The 17,995-nt window shown below is 49.3% G+C and overlaps 1 protein-coding gene across 24 annotated transcripts in view; it reads left to right on the top strand.

The window, feature by feature from the left end:
- Slc39a11 (solute carrier family 39, member 11) overlaps positions 1–17,995 on the top strand; it is a 409,809-nt gene that overhangs the window by 106,613 nt on the left and 285,201 nt on the right. For all 24 annotated transcript variants that reach the window (XM_087570871.1, XM_087570870.1, XM_087570867.1 and 21 more), the window contains 1 exon segment: positions 16,303–16,461. In XM_087570871.1, the coding sequence (XP_087426997.1) occupies positions 16,306–16,461 (156 nt within the window). In that variant the 5' untranslated portion in view covers positions 16,303–16,305.

Raw genomic sequence — 17,995 nt, 5'->3', positions numbered from 1 at the left:
ATTTGAAATCAACCAATTAGAGCTCTCTCCTCTCTTCTACTTCTGTCCATCTTGGAACCTTCCACCAGCTTGCCACCTTCCCTACTAGTCCTTCAGCCCTTCCGCCCCTCTCTCTTTCTTAGCTCAGGCCATCAGTCACTGCTGTGATCGACTAGCCAGCCTCTCTGATTGCAGGGTCATCCACTCCTCGTGATCCCCATTCTAGACTTCAGGCTAGCTGGCTGGTGGATAGCCTGGTCCAGCAGCTTCAACGCACAGTGACTGCTGGCTCTGCCCTGAGGCTTCTTTTCTCAGTTAAGGGCACCACAGTTTTCAGGATGCCTAAAATCATTTCATACGGCCTAAAATCCCATTACTCTATGCTGCCCTATGCCTTGGACCACTCGCTACCCGACCATACTTGCCCTTGGGGGTTGAGGATGAGGTGGTGCTGAATCAATGGCTTGGACTCTGGGAGCAGGTGAGAACGCCGGTGAGAAAACCACCGCAAGTCTCGGGAACGCTGTCCGCTGCTGCAAGCTCATTTATTAATCCTCGGGGAGCGCCCTTTATACTCTCCGCCCACATCACATCTTGTTGGTCCCAAGCAAGCTTGTCTTCTAAGTGGCAGTTCCCGGTTGGCTGGCATTGTCTGCGTCACCAATCTTTAGTTTCTCAGGCAGTCTTCAATTAGGTCCTCATGCGGAAGTTGCCTCTGCGGCTGCGCAGCCCCAGATGTACGTACGGATGCAGACCCCGCTTGTCAGTGAGTCCCGCTGTTCCTCCGACAACTCTACACACAGGTGTAGATTGGAAGGCTTTGGTTCAACCTCTTCTTGTCTCAGGTCACTGGCTGCCGTAACAGTAGGAATAGAGACATAGCAACATGTAGTGCCTGACATGCCTGGGCCCGCTCTGTTGTTGTGCATTTTACACGGACAAACTCATGTCATCCTTCTTGTAGCAACTCTTGGAGAGATCACCTTCTGGGAAGAAGGCTGAGTGCCTAGGGGGAATGGTGTGGCTCTTTTGAAACCTCAAAGCCTGCCCCAAGTGACACAGCTTCCCCAACAAGTCCACACCTCCTAATCCTTCCCTGTTGCATCAACTGGTTTCCAGTAGTTTTGTTTGCTAAACCAGACACTCCTAGTAGGGGTTTTCCTCCACTATGTCAATTCTCTCTTGAGATCCTGCCCTGGTGCTCTCTCTGTACCCGCTTCTCTTCCTCTCCCAGAGACCACGGCCATTATACAGGTGGGATCCTTCACTTTTCTCCGGGGAGTCTAGTGCAGGAAACACTTTCATGCCTGTCCTTGTTGCTCTTCAATTGCTGTGATAAGACACCGTGACCAAGACACCTTATAAAATAAAAACATCCAATTGGACTTATGGTTTCAGAGGGTTTGATCCAATGACAACAGAGCAAAGGCCGGGTGGCAGGTGACAGCTCATATCTTGATCTGCTAGTAGGAGCCAGAGAGGCAGTGCACTGAGGATGACAGGAGTCTTCGGAAATCTTAAAGTCCACCCCCAATGACACACCTTCTCCAGCAAGGCCACACTTTCTAATACTTCCCAAACAGAACAACCAACCGAGGTCCAAGTATTCAAACATAGGAGCCTAAAGAGGCCATTCTCACTGAAATCACCACAGCAAAGCACATGAATTAGTCACTTTTGCATAACCTGGTCTGTAATACCTGACAGACAGGCACAACTTAAAGGAATGAAAGAACATATTTTGACTTTGTTGTAAGTTTACTTTTATTCACGTGCATTGGTGTTTTGCTTGCCTGTATGTCTGTGTGAGAGTGTCAGATCTTGGCGTTACAGACAGTTGTGAGCTGCCGTGTAAGTGACAGGAATTGAACCCGGGTCGTTTGGAAGAGCATTTGGTGCCCTTAAACCATGAGCCATCTCTCTGGTCCCAGCTCTTAGTTTTTTAACCGGAACACCAGATCACATGACTGCCTGTCACTGGCAGATGCCAATCAGCAGAGGCAGGAACTGAATCGTAAAACCGTGCTTCATTCGGAGAGCCCTAAATCTGAGAAGACAATGGACTAATATCTTAGAAAACCTGTCTTCCACCTCATATTCGTCTGGCATATTATTTAGGAGAAAGACAGGGAATGGGGCAGTCGTGTCCTGGAGATCTGTCTCGCCCCTCTGGTTAGATGCTCAGCATGGTTTTAGAATACGTATGACCCCCTCATATTCTTCACTCATGTTCTGGATGTCAGAACTCAGGCGCTGCTTGAGACAGGGGGATTCTAATTGACATCTTCTGCTATCAACATTCCATTTCAGACTGGCTGGGTTGGGTTGGGAATAACTCAGAACAAACAAGCCATGAGCAGTGCTTATAGGCTGACCTCCTACTCACATGCACGTGTAGATTTTTTTTTTCAGAGTGTGGGGTTCAAGGGTGTCTTTATAGTATAGAATGTGAAAGTGTTCCCATCCTGTCCCATACCGTAATTCCTCCTGTCCCCTACCAGTGTCAGTGCACTGTAGGAGAAAAACTTCACAAGGAAGCAGCTCAATTCGTGGCCATTGTAGCATATGACAAGAGGATGTTCACATCATGGTGGACCAGAAGATAGAGAGCAACACAGGAAGCAGGCTGGGTTAACATATCCCCCAAGAACCCACCCTCCAGTGAACTACTTCTATTTGGGTTGTATCTCTCAAGTTTCTAGAACCTTCCAAAATAGCACTACCAGGTCCAGGTCCAGTGTTTAAAACACTTGAGTATTTCATATTCCAACCAGAGTATTGTGTTCTTCCAAGTGGTGGGGTGATCTGTGAGTCTGTTTGGAGGGGAGGAGTCTGTTTGGAAGGGGAGGAGTCTGTTTGGAAGGGGAGGAGTCTGTTTGGAAGGGGAGGAGTCTGTTTGGAAGGGGAGGAGTCTGTTTGGAAGGGGAGGAGTCTGTTTGGAAGGGGAGGAGTCTGTTTGGAAGGGGAGGAGTCTGTTTGGAAGGGGAGGAGTCTGGAAGGGGAAGAGTCTGGAAGGGGAGGAGTCTGTTTGGAACCGGAGGAGTCATCTTTTCTTGGCCTTCAGGGGCCTGCTCCCGAGTCTTATTGCCAGTGATGGCTAAGAGAGGCACACAACCTCTCCCGAGGGAGCAACACTGGGAGAAACTCGTTCCTAGATCTCTGAGTTTTCTCTCAATGGAGCCAGGCAGCTCACCCCGCTCCCCTCCTTCCAGTGTGGGCAGGTCTGCTTTCTAGCCACCAGATCGGGCAGATTGGCTCAGCGTGAGTGAGTGGTGTTGTTGGGGCGGGGAAGCCCGGCCAGCTGGTGCAATTGTCCGTCAACACGAGAGGTGCTGATGGATTGGTGGCTGGCTGCCATGGGAGGCTGCTGAGGGCAATGTGTTCACACCATTTTGGTGGGCAGCTGGTGAAAAGGTTTGGTGGGCATGCTCTCCACTCCGCCATCACCCTCGATTTTTTTCTCTTGTCTTCGTGGATTTAAAAATTTTGGCGATCTAAGCGAGTCTTCTGGGAGTCGTTTTTTGATCAGCCAGTCTGCGCTGAAAGAGCCGAAGTAATAACGTGTGCTTGTCCGTCTGTCAATCCTAGCAATAGATCTGTGGGGAAGGAGCGTTGAAATCAAACAAAGAAAGTAAGTCTTGGGTCTCAGGGTTGTTTGCCATACAACCATGTGGGCTCGGTTTGGATTCCTGGGACCCATGTAAAAGGCAGGCAGGGAAGTGCGTACCTGTAATCTCAGGGCTGGGGAGCAGAGACAGAAGGGTCTCTGAGGCGCACTGACCAGCCAAACTGGTGGAAGCTGTGCTCAGTGAGAGACTTTGTCTCAGGCAAACGACGTGGAGAGCAGATGAAGTCATCCCATGCTGACCTCTGGCCTCCACACACTCACACACACGAACACACCACTAAGTATGGTTCGACGTTGGAGATGTGTGATCTCCCTCAGGGAGTCGCTAAGGCCAGAGCTCATGAGCGCCTGGTAGGTGGACACCACACTTGGCAACAGCTTATAAACAGTTGGATTGAGCTTAGATTTAGAACAAGAACAGGCTTAGGGACTGCTTTTCAGCTCTGATTCCGCAGCACAGTGGGAGTCAGAATTGACTGGACCTTCAAAGCCCAGACATGTCCTGGGTGATGGTGTGTGCTATTTTTTTTTTTTTTTTTTTGGAGCTGGGGACCGAACCCAGGGCCTTGCGCTTGCTAGGCAAGCACTCTACCACTGAGCTAAATCCCAACCCCTTGGTGTGTACTTTAAGAAACTTATCTCCTGGGATTTTTATCAGTGATGTTTCATGGCAGTTAACCATGGCCGTGCTGGGAGGCCCCTTTGGGTCTAGTCTTGCTGGTATATTTCACGAGAGCTTGCCTCTCAGCTCTCGGCCTGGATCTTGCCAGACACTTGGGGATTACAGTGCCGACTCAAGCACAGGGATCATTTCAGGGTGGACTCCAGAACCCACATGCCAAGCATCGGTGTCCACCATGAGCAGAGCTGGCTCACGAGAACCTGGAGTGGGTATGCACTCCCTTCCAAAGACTTACAAATGGTTATAACTTCTAGCATTTCCAGGTCCAATACAGCTATCTTCTTTTAAGAAATTGAATAGGAATATTAACTGTGACTTTGTTTGTATTGCCCTCTACTGGAATCAGTCTAAAGGTCTGATCGCAGCTGAGTAGAATCACAAATCACAGCCTAGCCGTATAAAACCATGCATAAATAAAAACAATACGGTACTTGGATGCAGCATGATTGGATCTCTCGGCAATGATGGATGGAGAAAAAACGTAGAAGAAAATGGGTCTGAGCTGGAAAGAAGGCTCAGCGGTTACAAGCACCAGCTGATCGTGCAGTGGACCCGGATTCAGTTCCCAGCACCCGCATGGCAGCTTACAACCATAGGCAACTAGTTCCAGGGGTCTGCTGTTCTTTCTGGCCTCAACAGCCACCTACACCAATGTGGTGCACATAAACGTGTGCAGGAACACACATATACACATAAAAGAAATACATAAACACAAAAAAGAAGCCAAACATGATTCATTCACTTAAAATACTACAAAGAGCAAGCAGACTGACAGAGAATAATTAGTCACTGGCTGTGGCACAAGAAGACAGGGCTTGACAGTCAGGCGTGACTCTGGTGGTGGCCAGCATATGCGCTACTGTGATCACAAGGCGTTGAGTTTAAACCTATTCAGAAATAGCAGTTCTGAACCCATGGGTCTCAATCGTTCCTTTGGGGGTTGAATGGTCCTTTCACAGGAGTCATATATCACATATCTTGCGTATCAGATGTTTACGTCACAATTTTTGTTTTGTTTTTTTTTTTGTTTTGTTTTTGGTTCTTTTTTTCGGAGCTGGGGACCGAACCCAGGGCCTTGCACTTGCTAGGCAAGCGCTCTACCACTGAGCTAAATCCCCAACCCCTACGTCACAATTTTTAACAGTGGCAAAATTGCAGTTAGAAAGTAGCCACGAAAATAATTTTGTGGCTGAGGATGGCCACAACAGGAGGAACTGTGTTGCAGCACCAGAAAAGTCGAGGACCGTTGTAAAAAGTCACATTTTATTCTTCAAACACGTACTGCTTATACCAATTCTACCTCAGCAACTCATTTTAAAAGTGATTCCACCAAGATCAAAAGCAAACAAGAAACTCCTGGATCATCAATTTCTCTTGAGAAACTGTATTTAGCAAAACACATATCAGATGAAGCCCAGTCTGCCCCAGCCTTTGGCAAGGGCAGCGAAGGCTGGCGGCATTGACAACTGGGCTGGGGTGATGGCTCGGTGTGTAAGGCCTTTGCCATACAACCATAAAGACCAGTCCACATCCCCAGAAACACATAAAACTTGACACAGTAACACACGCGTGTAATACCAGTACTTTCGTGATAAATGGGACGTGGAGACAGGAGACTCCCTAGGAGTGTGTGGGTCAGCTCACCTGTCATGCGCAACAGTGAACAGTAAGGAAGCCTGTCTGAAACGAGGAAGAAGGTGAAGACGACACTTAGGGGTGTCCTTTCACTTGTACAGGTGGGGTGTGGCATATGTATACCTATACACACACATGCACACACACGCTCACGCACACGTGCACACATGCCCATACGCAAACATGCACACGTGTGTGTGCATGCACACACACACACACACACACACAGCATCAAAATTGTTTCTTTGTGACTCACCGAAGTCATTGTTCTAAACTGCAGTTTTCCTGCTGCCAGCCTTTTCCTTCCTCTGCGGCCATAGACTCAAACCGAGCAGCTCAGGGATGGCCTTCCCCGCACCAAGCACTAACTAAGAAAATGCTCTACGGGCTTGCTTACAACCCAGTCTTATGGAGGCGTTTTCACAATTGTGGTCCCCTCCTCTCAGATGGCTCTAGCCTGTGTCGAGTTGACATAAAATTAGCCAGCACACCTTTCTCCATTTTTTGTTTTGAGAAAAGGTCTTATGTAGTCTGCTCTGGCCTCCAACCTTCAAAGAACTGGAAGACGACCTTGGACTTTTCATCCCCCTGCCTCCGCTGTAGAATGCTGGGCTCACAGGCATGCCGACCCTGTCCAGCCTGGCCTCTTCACCACACCCAGCTATGTCTTCATGCTTCCTCTATCGAGGTGGGTCGGGTCGCCGTGAAGTCCCACTATGGAAGCCCCGATGCTGCTTGCTAGACTCTGTCCAGCACTTGGTCTGCTGAGCAGCTGGAAAGCACCCACCCTTGGGTTCCTGACCAAACTGTGTCCAGCCTCCAAGGGCACGCCGTGCGGTCTTTGAGGCTCTGCGTCACAGTCTTTCATGGAGTATGAACTCGTCCGTGTATCAGTCTAGATGCCTCTGGGCAGATGTCTCAGCTCTTCTGCAATCTGTCTTATGGGAGAGCATCATCAGCTCCTGGTAAAGGCAGGGCAAGGATCTTCTCTTCCTTCCTTTCATTATCCTCCAGGATAATGCAAGTTGCATAATCACTTCCCAAGTTTTGGTTGGTTGAAAGGAAAAATGTTTATATCTAATGTGGAGACAGAACTTAGATATTACTTGGCTCTGTACCTCGGGAGTAATTATTGCCTTGATTTTCATGGATTGTGAGTTTGTGCCTATTAGTCAATTATACTGTAGGTGTGTGTGTATGTGTGTGTGTGTGTGTGTGTGTGTGTATGTGTGTGTGTGTGTATGTGTATGTGTGTGTGTGCCTGTGTGCGTGTGTGTGTGTGTGTGCGTATGTGTGTGTATGTATGGTGTGTGTGCACATGTGTGTATGTTGTGTGTGTGCCTGTGTTGTGTGTGTGTTGTGCGTGTGTGTATTGTGTGTGTGTGCGCGCGCGCGTGTGTGTGGTGTGCACTTGGGAGCACTTTTGTGTGCCCTTGTTTGTGCATGTGTGGAGGCCACTGATTCGCCTTGAGTGTTGTTTTCAGGACCCATCCTCTCTGGTTCTTTTGAGACAGTCTCCCAGTGAGGCCTAGAACTCACCCATTAGGCTAAGCAGTGAGCCTCAGGGTCAGCCTTTCCTTCCTTACCCAAAGCTGGGATTAGAAGCACACACCTTCATGCCTGATCTTTGATGTGGGTTTTGGGGATCAAACTCAGGTGCTTATGCTTCCTTAGAGGGTATTTTACTGACAGAGTCCTTTTCCCAGACCCTCTAAGACAATGGTTATCAACCCTCCTAACACTGCTGTGACCCTTTAATATGGTTCCTCATGTTGTGGTGACCCTTCCCTCAACCATAAAATTTGTTTCTAATTTGTAGCTGTTATTTTGTCACTTTTATCAATCAGTTCGTACAACCTGCAGAATATCTGATATCCAGCCCCTGTGAAAGGGTCATGGAGACCCCCAAAGGGTCACAACCCACAGGTTGAGAACTGCTGCAAGTTTAGAGTCCATGTTCATTTCCCGTGTCACCCGTTTACAGAGGACCTGTTCTGCAGCATGTACAGAGCCCAGGGATGGTACTTTGAACTGTTTCTTTCCATCTTCTGTAGACAGAGAATGGATCCAGTGGAGAGCAGCATGGCCCAGTGGAAGTATGTGCAGCCATTTCTGCTGTTCCAAGTTTCTTTGTGCGACTACACTGCCATTGCTTTGAGCAGGCTTGATGGCACCCATCATGCCAGAGTGTTGGCCATGTCCCTTAGAGAGCTCTTCATAAACCCACTTCTATTTCCAGAGGGGAAACTGGTCCAGGTGGAGCACCACACAGAGATGAGGAGGCTCACTTCATATGCTGGCTGACTGTTGGTGATTATTCTGTGCTGGCACCTGGGACACCAGGGGAGAGTCACGGGCGATAGGAAGTGTGGGACCTTGAGACAGGATATTTTCAGGGCATGGATCACATCATGAACTCCGCTAGATTGCAAGAATGACCACAGGGAAATGAATTCACTCTAGGGGAATGTAAGAAAGAATCTGGATATTTTGTTTCCTGAGCTTCCTTTTAATGTGCGTGCATGCATATGTGTGTGCATGTGTGTCCATCTGTGTGCGTGTGTTTGTGTCTGTTGCATGCATGTGTATGTGTGCTGAGGCCTGAGGTAGATGCTGACATATTGACATATGACTTTCTACCTCATTACCTTGAGATTGGATCTTTCAATAAAGCTAGAGCTAGGCTGGGGCCAGTGATCCTTAAGTCTCTGCCCCATAGACTGTAGTCACACACATACACACACACACACACACACACACATACGTACATAGACACATACACACACATACACATACACACATATACATATATACAATGTACACACATACACATATACACACAGACACACGTATACACACATATACATACATACATACATACATACACACACATACACACATATACACACACATACATACACACATACACACATAGACACCACACATGTGTGGCCACGCTTGTTTTTTTATGTAGGTGCTGGAGTCTGAATTTAGGTCCTCATGCTTGCCTAGCAAGCAACCTTACCCATGAGCCATCTCTCTAGTCCCAAAATTGCTTGAGTAAAGTTCAGTTTTGATGTCTATTCCAATGCCCAGCCAGTTGACTGGGTGTTAATGAATTAATGAATAATCTCCCCCTTTAACTGTTTTGAAATGTTGTGGCTGGAATTTGGCTACTTTGTGCATTCTTTTTTCTTCCATCCTTCTCTACCCTTTCAACCCCCTAGATAGGAGAGAGAAAGGGTAGAGGGGAAGGGGGCAACGTTGCTATTAGACTACGTCCTACTGGTTAGGGGGTGCTGAATTCCTCGGGGCAAGTTTGATCTTTGTCATCAGGATATCTAATATCTAATTTCTTGTTTCTTCTTTGCACGCTACTACCCAACAAACCACGACCAACAGCAACCAACCAATAACCAACATCCAACAGCCAACCTCTCAGGGCCCTGGCATTTATATATCCTCTGAAGGATACATAAATACCCCAGAATTCCAAATGTCACACAATCATGGAAGCTATCTGCCACTGACAAAAATCACACCCGGGCTAGAGCATGAGGCAAATCCTAGTCAGCTGCTGCGGACAGCCTGGAGCAGCCTCATATCCCTCACCTGGGATTAAAACAAGAACATATTCTTATTCTGTGTTTCGTTTTTAAGAAACCAAAATTCTCATGACGAAATGTCACAGTTGCTATTAATAAAACCCTGCTGAAGCAGGCAGAAGCAATAACAAAAAGTAGGGAACTATCAAATGGGCAAGAGATGGCTTCTGCGTGGGGATGGTGGGTTTGGGGTCAGGCCCGGTTTCAAATCCTGGTGTGGTCATTTTCAGCAGAGTATCCTTGAGTGAGTAATGGAATTACCCAGAGCTTCAGACAAGAGGCCATGGGATCCAAGGAGGTGGAGTCTGATGTCTCTCGCTCCCCCACACGGAAGCCCCACACCTGTGCTCACAGAGTAAACCCTGGGTGTTCTTGTCTTCAAGTGTTTGCTTGGTTTCTGACCCTTGCTGGCATGGCCTCCCCAAGTCCCCTCCCTCCGCTTGAAGCTCCCTATCAGTTTCTGCTAAACTGATCACTGTGGAAGTGTTTTAGATTTCCAGAGAAGTTTCTAAAATGGTGCAGAGTCTATGGGTCTCCAGTTGAGTTTCTCCTAACATGATCGTCTCCCACTCTCCCATGAGTCAAGTCTGGAAGCCTTGAGACATCAACACTGTGCTCTGGTTACTTTGTTTCCCTGTGACAGACTCCTGGGACGAAGTAAGACTTACAGAGAAGACATTTTGGTCTGTAGTTCATCCTGGTGGGGGAAAGCAGGCCAGTGAGGACACTGTGATCACATTTCATCTGCACACAGGAAGCAGAGGAGGAGGGAGGGAGGGAGGGAGGGAGGGAGGGAGGGAGAGAGAGAGAGAGAGAGAGAGAGAGAGAGAGAGAGAGAGAAAACAGCCAAATATGAAAACAGGAAGTCTAAAACCTTAAAGCTACCCACTGTGTAATGTACTTCCTCCAGCAGTGCTCCATCCCTAGATTTTCCCCCTTTACTTTTTACTTTATCTGTTTGGATGCTTTGCTGTTTGTGTATATATGCCCCATGAATAAGTGGTGTCTGAGGAGGCTGGAGGACAGTGTCGGATATTCTCAAACTGTGTGAGCCGTTGTGTTGGGGCTAGGACTCGAACCCAGGTCCTTTGGAAGAACAGCCACATGTCTTAGGGCTAGAGCTACCCAGCTCCAAGCCTCCATGCTTTAAAGGTTCCACACCCTTTCCATACCGCACCACCAACTGTGGGCCAAGTGTCCCAGGGGACCATTTCTCAATAAAACCGAGACACACGGAAATGCAATAGTAACCAAAACTCAGGCTGCAGCGTATCCCCCGTCCCCTCATTCGTGTCCTTGTGCTGTAGGATCAGGTCCAGAGTAGACGTCATGTGGAGCCTCCTGTGGTACAGGTCACCCGGGAGGAAAGTGTCGAGTCCGGTCTGTGCGTGCTTGGTTTTGCCCTTCCCAGCTCTAATTGTGCTTCTGGATGGGGATCACACTGTGATCCTCAGCTGCCTGTTTGCCTCTCTGCTTCCCTGGCACTCGGGGGCTGTTAGAGAGAGAAGGAGGCCCCCATTCCTCTTGCAGATGCAGGTTCTCAGTGGGCTCATTCAGTTGTTTACTAGTTGCCTGCCACTCTGGCATAAGCAGAAGCGTGCCCCGCTCATCGACACCCGCTCTTTATTTCCTTCAGGTATCTCCCCAGCGGCATCGCTGTACCACGCGACGGTTCTATTTTTAACTTTTCAAGGAACCTCCATGTTTTCCACAACAGCTGTGTTGGTGTACACCCTCCCCACCCCACCCCCCGACAGTGTGTACGTTTTTGCTGCGTCCCTGCCAACATCTGATATCTTCCATTTTGCTGATGCTGATTTCATGCCTCCGCCCCCATTATCCCAGGAGCCTTTGCCCGATGAAGGCAGGTGGTAGCTTACACCTGTTCTCTACTCAGAAGTTTCCAGAATTTCACAAACGATTGCATCTTGGCACGGTCAGAGGATGGCGCTAACTCACTGGGGGTTGGGGCAGTCAGTCCTATGTGGCATCATTTAGCTCCGGGGCCTTTGGGAAAGCCACTGTATGTAGCTGAGTCTTGCTAAGCAAATGCCGGGACTAAGTAATGGGTTACAGTTGCTCTCAGCAGCAAGGGAATCTGGGATTCTTTCAGATAGATTGTTCAGTATATTATCCACAGAGCCTTGCAAAGCCCATGCTGGTTTCCCACCCTTGGAACACTCCCTGATTTTAAACAACTACCCAGCCAGCACTTGTCAGAGTTGAAGGCATCTGAGCGTGAGCCTGCGCTCTACTTAATTTGAAAGGTTAAAAAAAAAGTCACTTTCAAAATACAAGGCAACAGACTCAGAAATGAGCGTGGCACCACTTCCTGTCATACGTTCGGGTCTCCTCGCCCCCACTGCTCCCCTTCATCAGCAGAGATGACAGAATTCCTCTAGGCAACAGATATTAAAGAAGTCTCTCTCCAAGACTGCTCTGCTGGATGGTAGCAGCACACAGAGATTCTCCAAGCATGAGCCAGGTCCCGTTGTCTACACGGCCCCGGGAGTTTGGATGCAGAGAACAAATCCAGTGAGATGGAGAAGGGCCCCGGGCAGAGGGGAGCTGTGCAAGTTCGGGGGAGGAGGAGCAGACCCAGCGAGCAGAGCTTGGGGAAGTGGGATTGTCTAACACAACACCTGCCTCCCGCCAGCTCGTGGGTTGGCATGCTGGCCCTATTGCTCCATTCTTCCAGTAGCCCTGGTTGGTGGCATCCCTGTCAGTTGGCCAAACTGAGCAACAGAGGCCTCCTTTTGTTTGCTGGGGCCACCTCACTGGTAGGTGCCAGAGCCAAGCTTCTGAGTCCAGATTCGTCTGCATTTTGTTGTCACGGACATGAACTGGCAGCCAAGGGTCAGAGACGCCGGGAGAAAGGCCAGCAGTGATAGTCTTGGCATTGCCACAGTGGGAGACATAGAGGTGTCCGCCGGGCCTGGAGAGCTCAGCACACCTCTGAGGGCAGTCGTTCAGGGTCAGGTCCTTACAGTTGATTAGGGTCCTGGCTTTCCACAGCTAGGGTCCTTGGCACAATGTTGGCCCCACCTTGATGACCACAGCTATCTCTTCTATCTCTGTGGTTAGTGTGGTCGCACCCACAGAGTTCCTTCTGTCACAGGAAAGGAGAGAGTCACAGGTCTGACCACATGTGTCCTCGTAATGACCCCGCCCGCTTTAGATGTCAACCCATTACCGTGTACAAATTGTTCTGTTGGTGCGCCTCAATTTATGTGTAAATCAGGAAGCTGGCAAGGAAATTAAAAATGAAGGTAGTCCAATGGGGCTCTAGATTTGACCAGAAGGGTGAAGAACAGTGGTCACCATGGAGCGGTCCACCGTGTTGTCTGGATCCTCTCCAAGCATCCCAGCGTCCAGCATGGCCTTTGAAGAGCTTGACTATCTGCTCCATCATAAATAATGTATCTGTGACAACTTGGCGTGTTTCTCATGCCCAGGGACATGAGTTAGCTGTGGCCGTCTTCTTGAGGATCTAGGGGACAGGCCTGGTGGAATAAACCCTATGAAAATGAATTTTATTAGGTTACCTTACATGATACAGTCTGGCTGCCCAGTAATGGCTTCTGTCTGCATTGGAAGCCTGGGGATGCTGGCTCTGTTATTGGTGAAGAAATGCTTCAGGAACGGAGCAGACGAAGTTGCCAGCATGGTGAAGGCAAGCAGGCAAAAAACTGATGTTTTGTTTTGTTTGTTTGTTTGTTTTTTTCCATTTCTTTTTATCTGGGTTGCCCTTGGGAGGTGCCACTCACATTTAGGGGAGGTCTTTCCTCTTCTGAGAGTGTGATCAAGGAAACCTCTGACGGCAGACAGTGCCAAGGGGCTTGTCTTTTAATTGATTCCAGACCCAAGTTGACAACCACGTTTAGCCATCACAGGCGGAAAACAGCCTTGGTTCCAGAGATGCTGAGGACGATGTTGGAGTAGGTGTTTGAAATAGGAACGGGCCAGACTGAGGTGCCCAGCTGAGGTGACGCTGGGCAGAGTGGCTTCGTTGCCTCGCAGTGTGTAGAGAGTTCGGATGGTCTGACAAGTTGGCTTTCCCTGGGTCTTAAATGGTTTTGAAACTGTTGTGGGACAGGAAACTGAGTGGGGCATGGATTCCTGGTCGGGTCAGGTTCACAGAGGAGAATGAGGAGTGAGTCTGTGTCCCATCCCTGTGCAGATGGTAAACTTACAAGGGCTGTGGAAGCCTAAAGCTGACGAGTAGAATTCTGGACGGGGAGTCTCTGGATCCTTCTGTGGTCTCTCGTGATGGTGCAGGCTCATGGTGTGAACTGGTCAATCTCTGCACCGGTCTAGTTGAGATGACATAATTTCTTCCTTTCCTGGAGCATCAGAGGCACAGGCAGAGTTCCATGGGTGACATGAAGACCTTTGCTGGGACAACCAGTTCCCCGAGCGAGCGGCTCTGTGTGAGCCATGGCTGGCAGAAGGCAATCCACGGCTTCCTGCGTGGATTGTTCTCCGTCTTGCCATCCTAACGCCTGGTTGTCACTCCACGTGTTATTTCAGAGACCGGTGATGTGGCATAATTAAGTAAAATTTAGAAACCCATTCAACATTGTCTATGTCGTCTGTGACTGTTACGACAGGTGGTGGGTGGACTCTAGCCACGACGATGTCACAGCATGCGTAAGATTAAAAAGCCACAGGCGAATGATTAATTCGGTCAGCCCCGGAGAACACTTTGTCAAATTGAGCTTGTTGACCTGTGAGAGCAGCTGCACGTCTCTCTTCCGGTCACTGGGTTGACTGCGGTGCTGGTTGGCCTGCATCTGCCGCTTACTGCCCGTATTTAAGATTCAATTCCTCTCCCCATTTCTAGTGTGTGTGTGTGTGTGTGTGTGTGTGTGCATGTGGGAGTGTCATCGTTCATTTTTCTGTCGGTGTGATACAACGCTGACCAAAAGAAAGTCGGGGGAAAAGGGTTTACTTCACCTTACAACTAAGTCCTAGGTCATAGCCCATCACAGAGGGAAACCATGGCAGAAGTCAAGGCAGGACCCTGGGTAGGAAATCATACAGAAACAAGGAACACTGCTCATTCCAAGCCTCACATTCAACTACTGTTTTTATGTAGCCCAGCACTACCTGCTCAGGAGTGTGTCACTGCCCACAGTGGCCTGGGCCCTTTCACATCTGTCAAGAAAATGCCACACAGAGAGATGCCTACGGGCCATTCTGGTGGAGGTGATTCCTCAGTTCCGGTCCCCTCTTGGGGGTGGGAGAAAGTTGACAACCAAGATTAGCCAGCACAGTGGGTACGCATCCACATGCACGTACACTCTTATGGAGGTCGGAGATCAACTCTGGTGTTGTTAGACAGTTTGTTTATTGAGACAGGGTCTCTCCTGGAACCGGGAGCTGTCAATTTGTCTAGGCTGGTTGGCCAGCATTCCCAGGGGATCTGCCTGTCTCCACCTCCCCAGAGCTCAGATTTCAAGCATGGGCTGCCACACTCAGCTTTAAACAGGGATTCAGGAGGATTTGACTTAGGTCCTTCTGCTTGTATAGGGAATGTTTCACTCCTGGAACCCATATCCCCAGCCTGCGATTCAATTTCTTTTTCCACAAATAACAGAGAACACCTGTCTCCCGGGGTGCAGATGACAAGACAAGATATCAAATACAAACCTTGGTGCCTAGAAATGGCTGTTGATCAATAGTTATTAGCTCCACTCTTCAGTTTTAGAGATGAGGACACTGCAGGAACTAATCTGACATTGATGGACTGACGTCTTCAGACGTTTCACACGCCGTCACATGACACAAGGGGGAAGACCCACCGCTGTTGACGTGCCAGAGAGCGGGAAAAGAGCAAGGAGGGAAACATGGAAGGAGACACCTGTCATCCAACACAAGGAAGATCGCTGTAATAATCAGCTGTGCTCTAATGCAGTGGAGCCCGTGTAATTATGAACACTTTGTCTGGGGAGCTTGAAATTGGAACAGCATCTCTCAACAGCCTTAGGACTCACATCTGGGGCCACATGTCTCTTGGCTGTCAGGGGCTGTGATGTGCGTGGGAGGGTGTTTATCACCAGACGTAGCCTCCTCCCCCACCCCCAGTGTGACAAAGCGACTCCCATGTCGCCTGTCCCTAGAGTGCAAAAATCACGCTTGGATAAGAACTCCAGTGTCTGAGCGTATTAGCTACATTATACACAGTAGTGGATCTCATGACATCCTCATACATATATGTTATGTGTTTTTTGATCATATCTACTCCCCTTACCCTCTTTTTGCCCCTCCCTTTCTCGCTGATGCCTTTCCTCTCCTCATCTAGCCCCTCTGTAAGTTTCATGCCTTCGCTGTTTGGTGACCCAATGTGTTTCACGCTTACGGGAGCGTGAGTGAAGGGTTGTTTACAAAAGCCCAGGCTACTTGCCAATGGCCTTTCCTTTGTTAAGTTAGGTTCATAAATAAGAATTCGGGGGGAACTTTTGCTAGTCTCCTTGTTGAGATAGTACCTGCCACCTGGGTTAAAGGCCTAACAAGTGTGAACTCTCGTAGCTTATTTTAGGATGAAGAGAACGACGAGGCTCCCCCTTGGAAGGCCTTGGGTTGACTCTCACCATCCTCAAAGCCTTATGGATTGGTTTTTCCACCTCTTGGAAGGTGGAGGACTCCCTCCTCAGAAAGCCTTATGGGCTGGTCTTTCTCCTCGGGGGGGTGGGAGTGGTATGGGTTATTCCTCTACCCCCTCAAAGCCTTATGGTTGGTTAATGACTAGCTTCTCCCTGTGGTTTCTCCAGGTCATGTTAGCAGCTTCCTATTGGTCGCTGCTTGCACCAGCGGTTGAGATGGCCACCTCCTCAGGGGGCTTTGGTGCCTTCGCCTTCTTCCCAGTGGCCGTTGGCTTCACCCTGGGAGCTGCTTTTGTCTACCTGGCTGACCTCCTGATGCCCCACCTGGTGAGTATCGTTGTCCCACTCCGGAAAGCAGATTTCTCTCTGCTTGCCTTGCTGGATCCATTCCTACCTCAGGTGGTTGGTGGAGTCTAAACAGACAGGTCATCAGAAGGAGTGAATGGTGATTCCTTCCATCAAGAAAGCACCCACCCGCCTGTTAGCATGACTAATTCCTCGCTGTTCACTCCTTGCTGAGTTCAGATTTTGAATGTCAGATGTGTAAATGGTAGCCATTGTGGAGTGCTCACGTACATTTACGTGAGCAACCGGAACGGGGGAGGGGGGGAGAGGCTTAGGCTCATGGTTCTAGGAGAGCTTGAGAGCTGACAGAGTCATCAGGGAAATAACAACACAGCCAAAGATAGAAAGACCTTTACAAGTTCCTCACATACACCCAGGTTAACAGGAAGTGGCAGGTGGAGGGGGAGTCTGAGAGGTCGGAGTTCACCTCTGACATTTATGGCCACGTGTTCTCTGAGCTCCAGGTTTCCCCTCCCTACCATCCGGAGACTGTAAGATGTGAACCGTAACAAAAAACATCAGTGTTGGGGAGAACCAGAGCTATCGAGCTTCCGGGTGGGAACCAGGCAGGTGGTTTGGGCTTGGTTTGAGCATCCCTTTCTGACTTGAACTGCTTGGCCAAGCAGAGAGCCAAGGCCAGGCTGTGTGTCGGCAGCCAGAAGAAGCCTTTAGTAAACTCTTGTTACCACAGCACATGCTATTGGCAGAGCAGATAAGGGTTGATGTCATTCACAGGGTGGGATGTGTGTCAGGTCCCCGTACCACATACCTGCTCACATACCTGGATGGAAGGACCTCCAGGTTGGTGCCTGGCTTCACTGCTCACCCAGAAAGGGGAGGGGTATGTGAGAAAAGTGAGATTGTTTTTCTGTTAGATGGAGTCGGGAATGTGCTCCAGTACACAGTGGAACCGCCCTTGTGTGTATTCTCTCCCTCTGCTTCTCCTGTATCCCCTCCCTTATATATTCTCTTGCCCTTCCCTCCTCTCTCCCTGTCTGTCTTCTTCCCTCCCTCCTTCCCTATTTCCCTTTGCCTCCTTTCTTCCTTCCTTTCTATGTAACCCAGGCTAGCCCTGAACTCACAGTCTTCCTGCTTCAACTCCCAAACGCTGGGACTTCAGGCCAGTGCATCCATGTCTGAGCCTTTCCTCCTGTCTCACCTTAAATGACCAGCTCGAGAGAGGGAAGGTTGATCTAGATCGCTGGGCCTGGGGCTGCCACAAGACTTATCACTTGCAGGGCACACGTACTCGAACACATCCCCTGGACCTAGTCGGATGCGACGGCCGCACGGCCGACTGGCGATAGTTTCCTAAGGAACCACCATCTGTCAGCTGCTGTCTTTCCTCTGGAAGCTTGAATGGCAGAGTCTGTTTCTGCCCCCTGGACCTTTGGTTTCTTTGCTGTCAGATCTAACTGTATGTGCTGGTGGCTTTTAGAAACCATCACGGGGAGCTGAGGATTCTTAGAACTGTCTGGCCGTGTGTCAACTTCTCTTTGGGAGATTTCCCACTCAT

This window comes from Rattus norvegicus, chromosome 10 (assembly GCF_021556685.1).
Source record: "Rattus norvegicus strain SHRSP/BbbUtx chromosome 10, alternate assembly SHRSP_T2T, whole genome shotgun sequence".
NCBI lineage: Eukaryota > Metazoa > Chordata > Mammalia > Rodentia > Muridae > Rattus > Rattus norvegicus.
The sequence above is the reverse complement of the archived record's forward strand: the minus strand, read 5'-3'. Positions and strand labels throughout refer to the sequence as shown.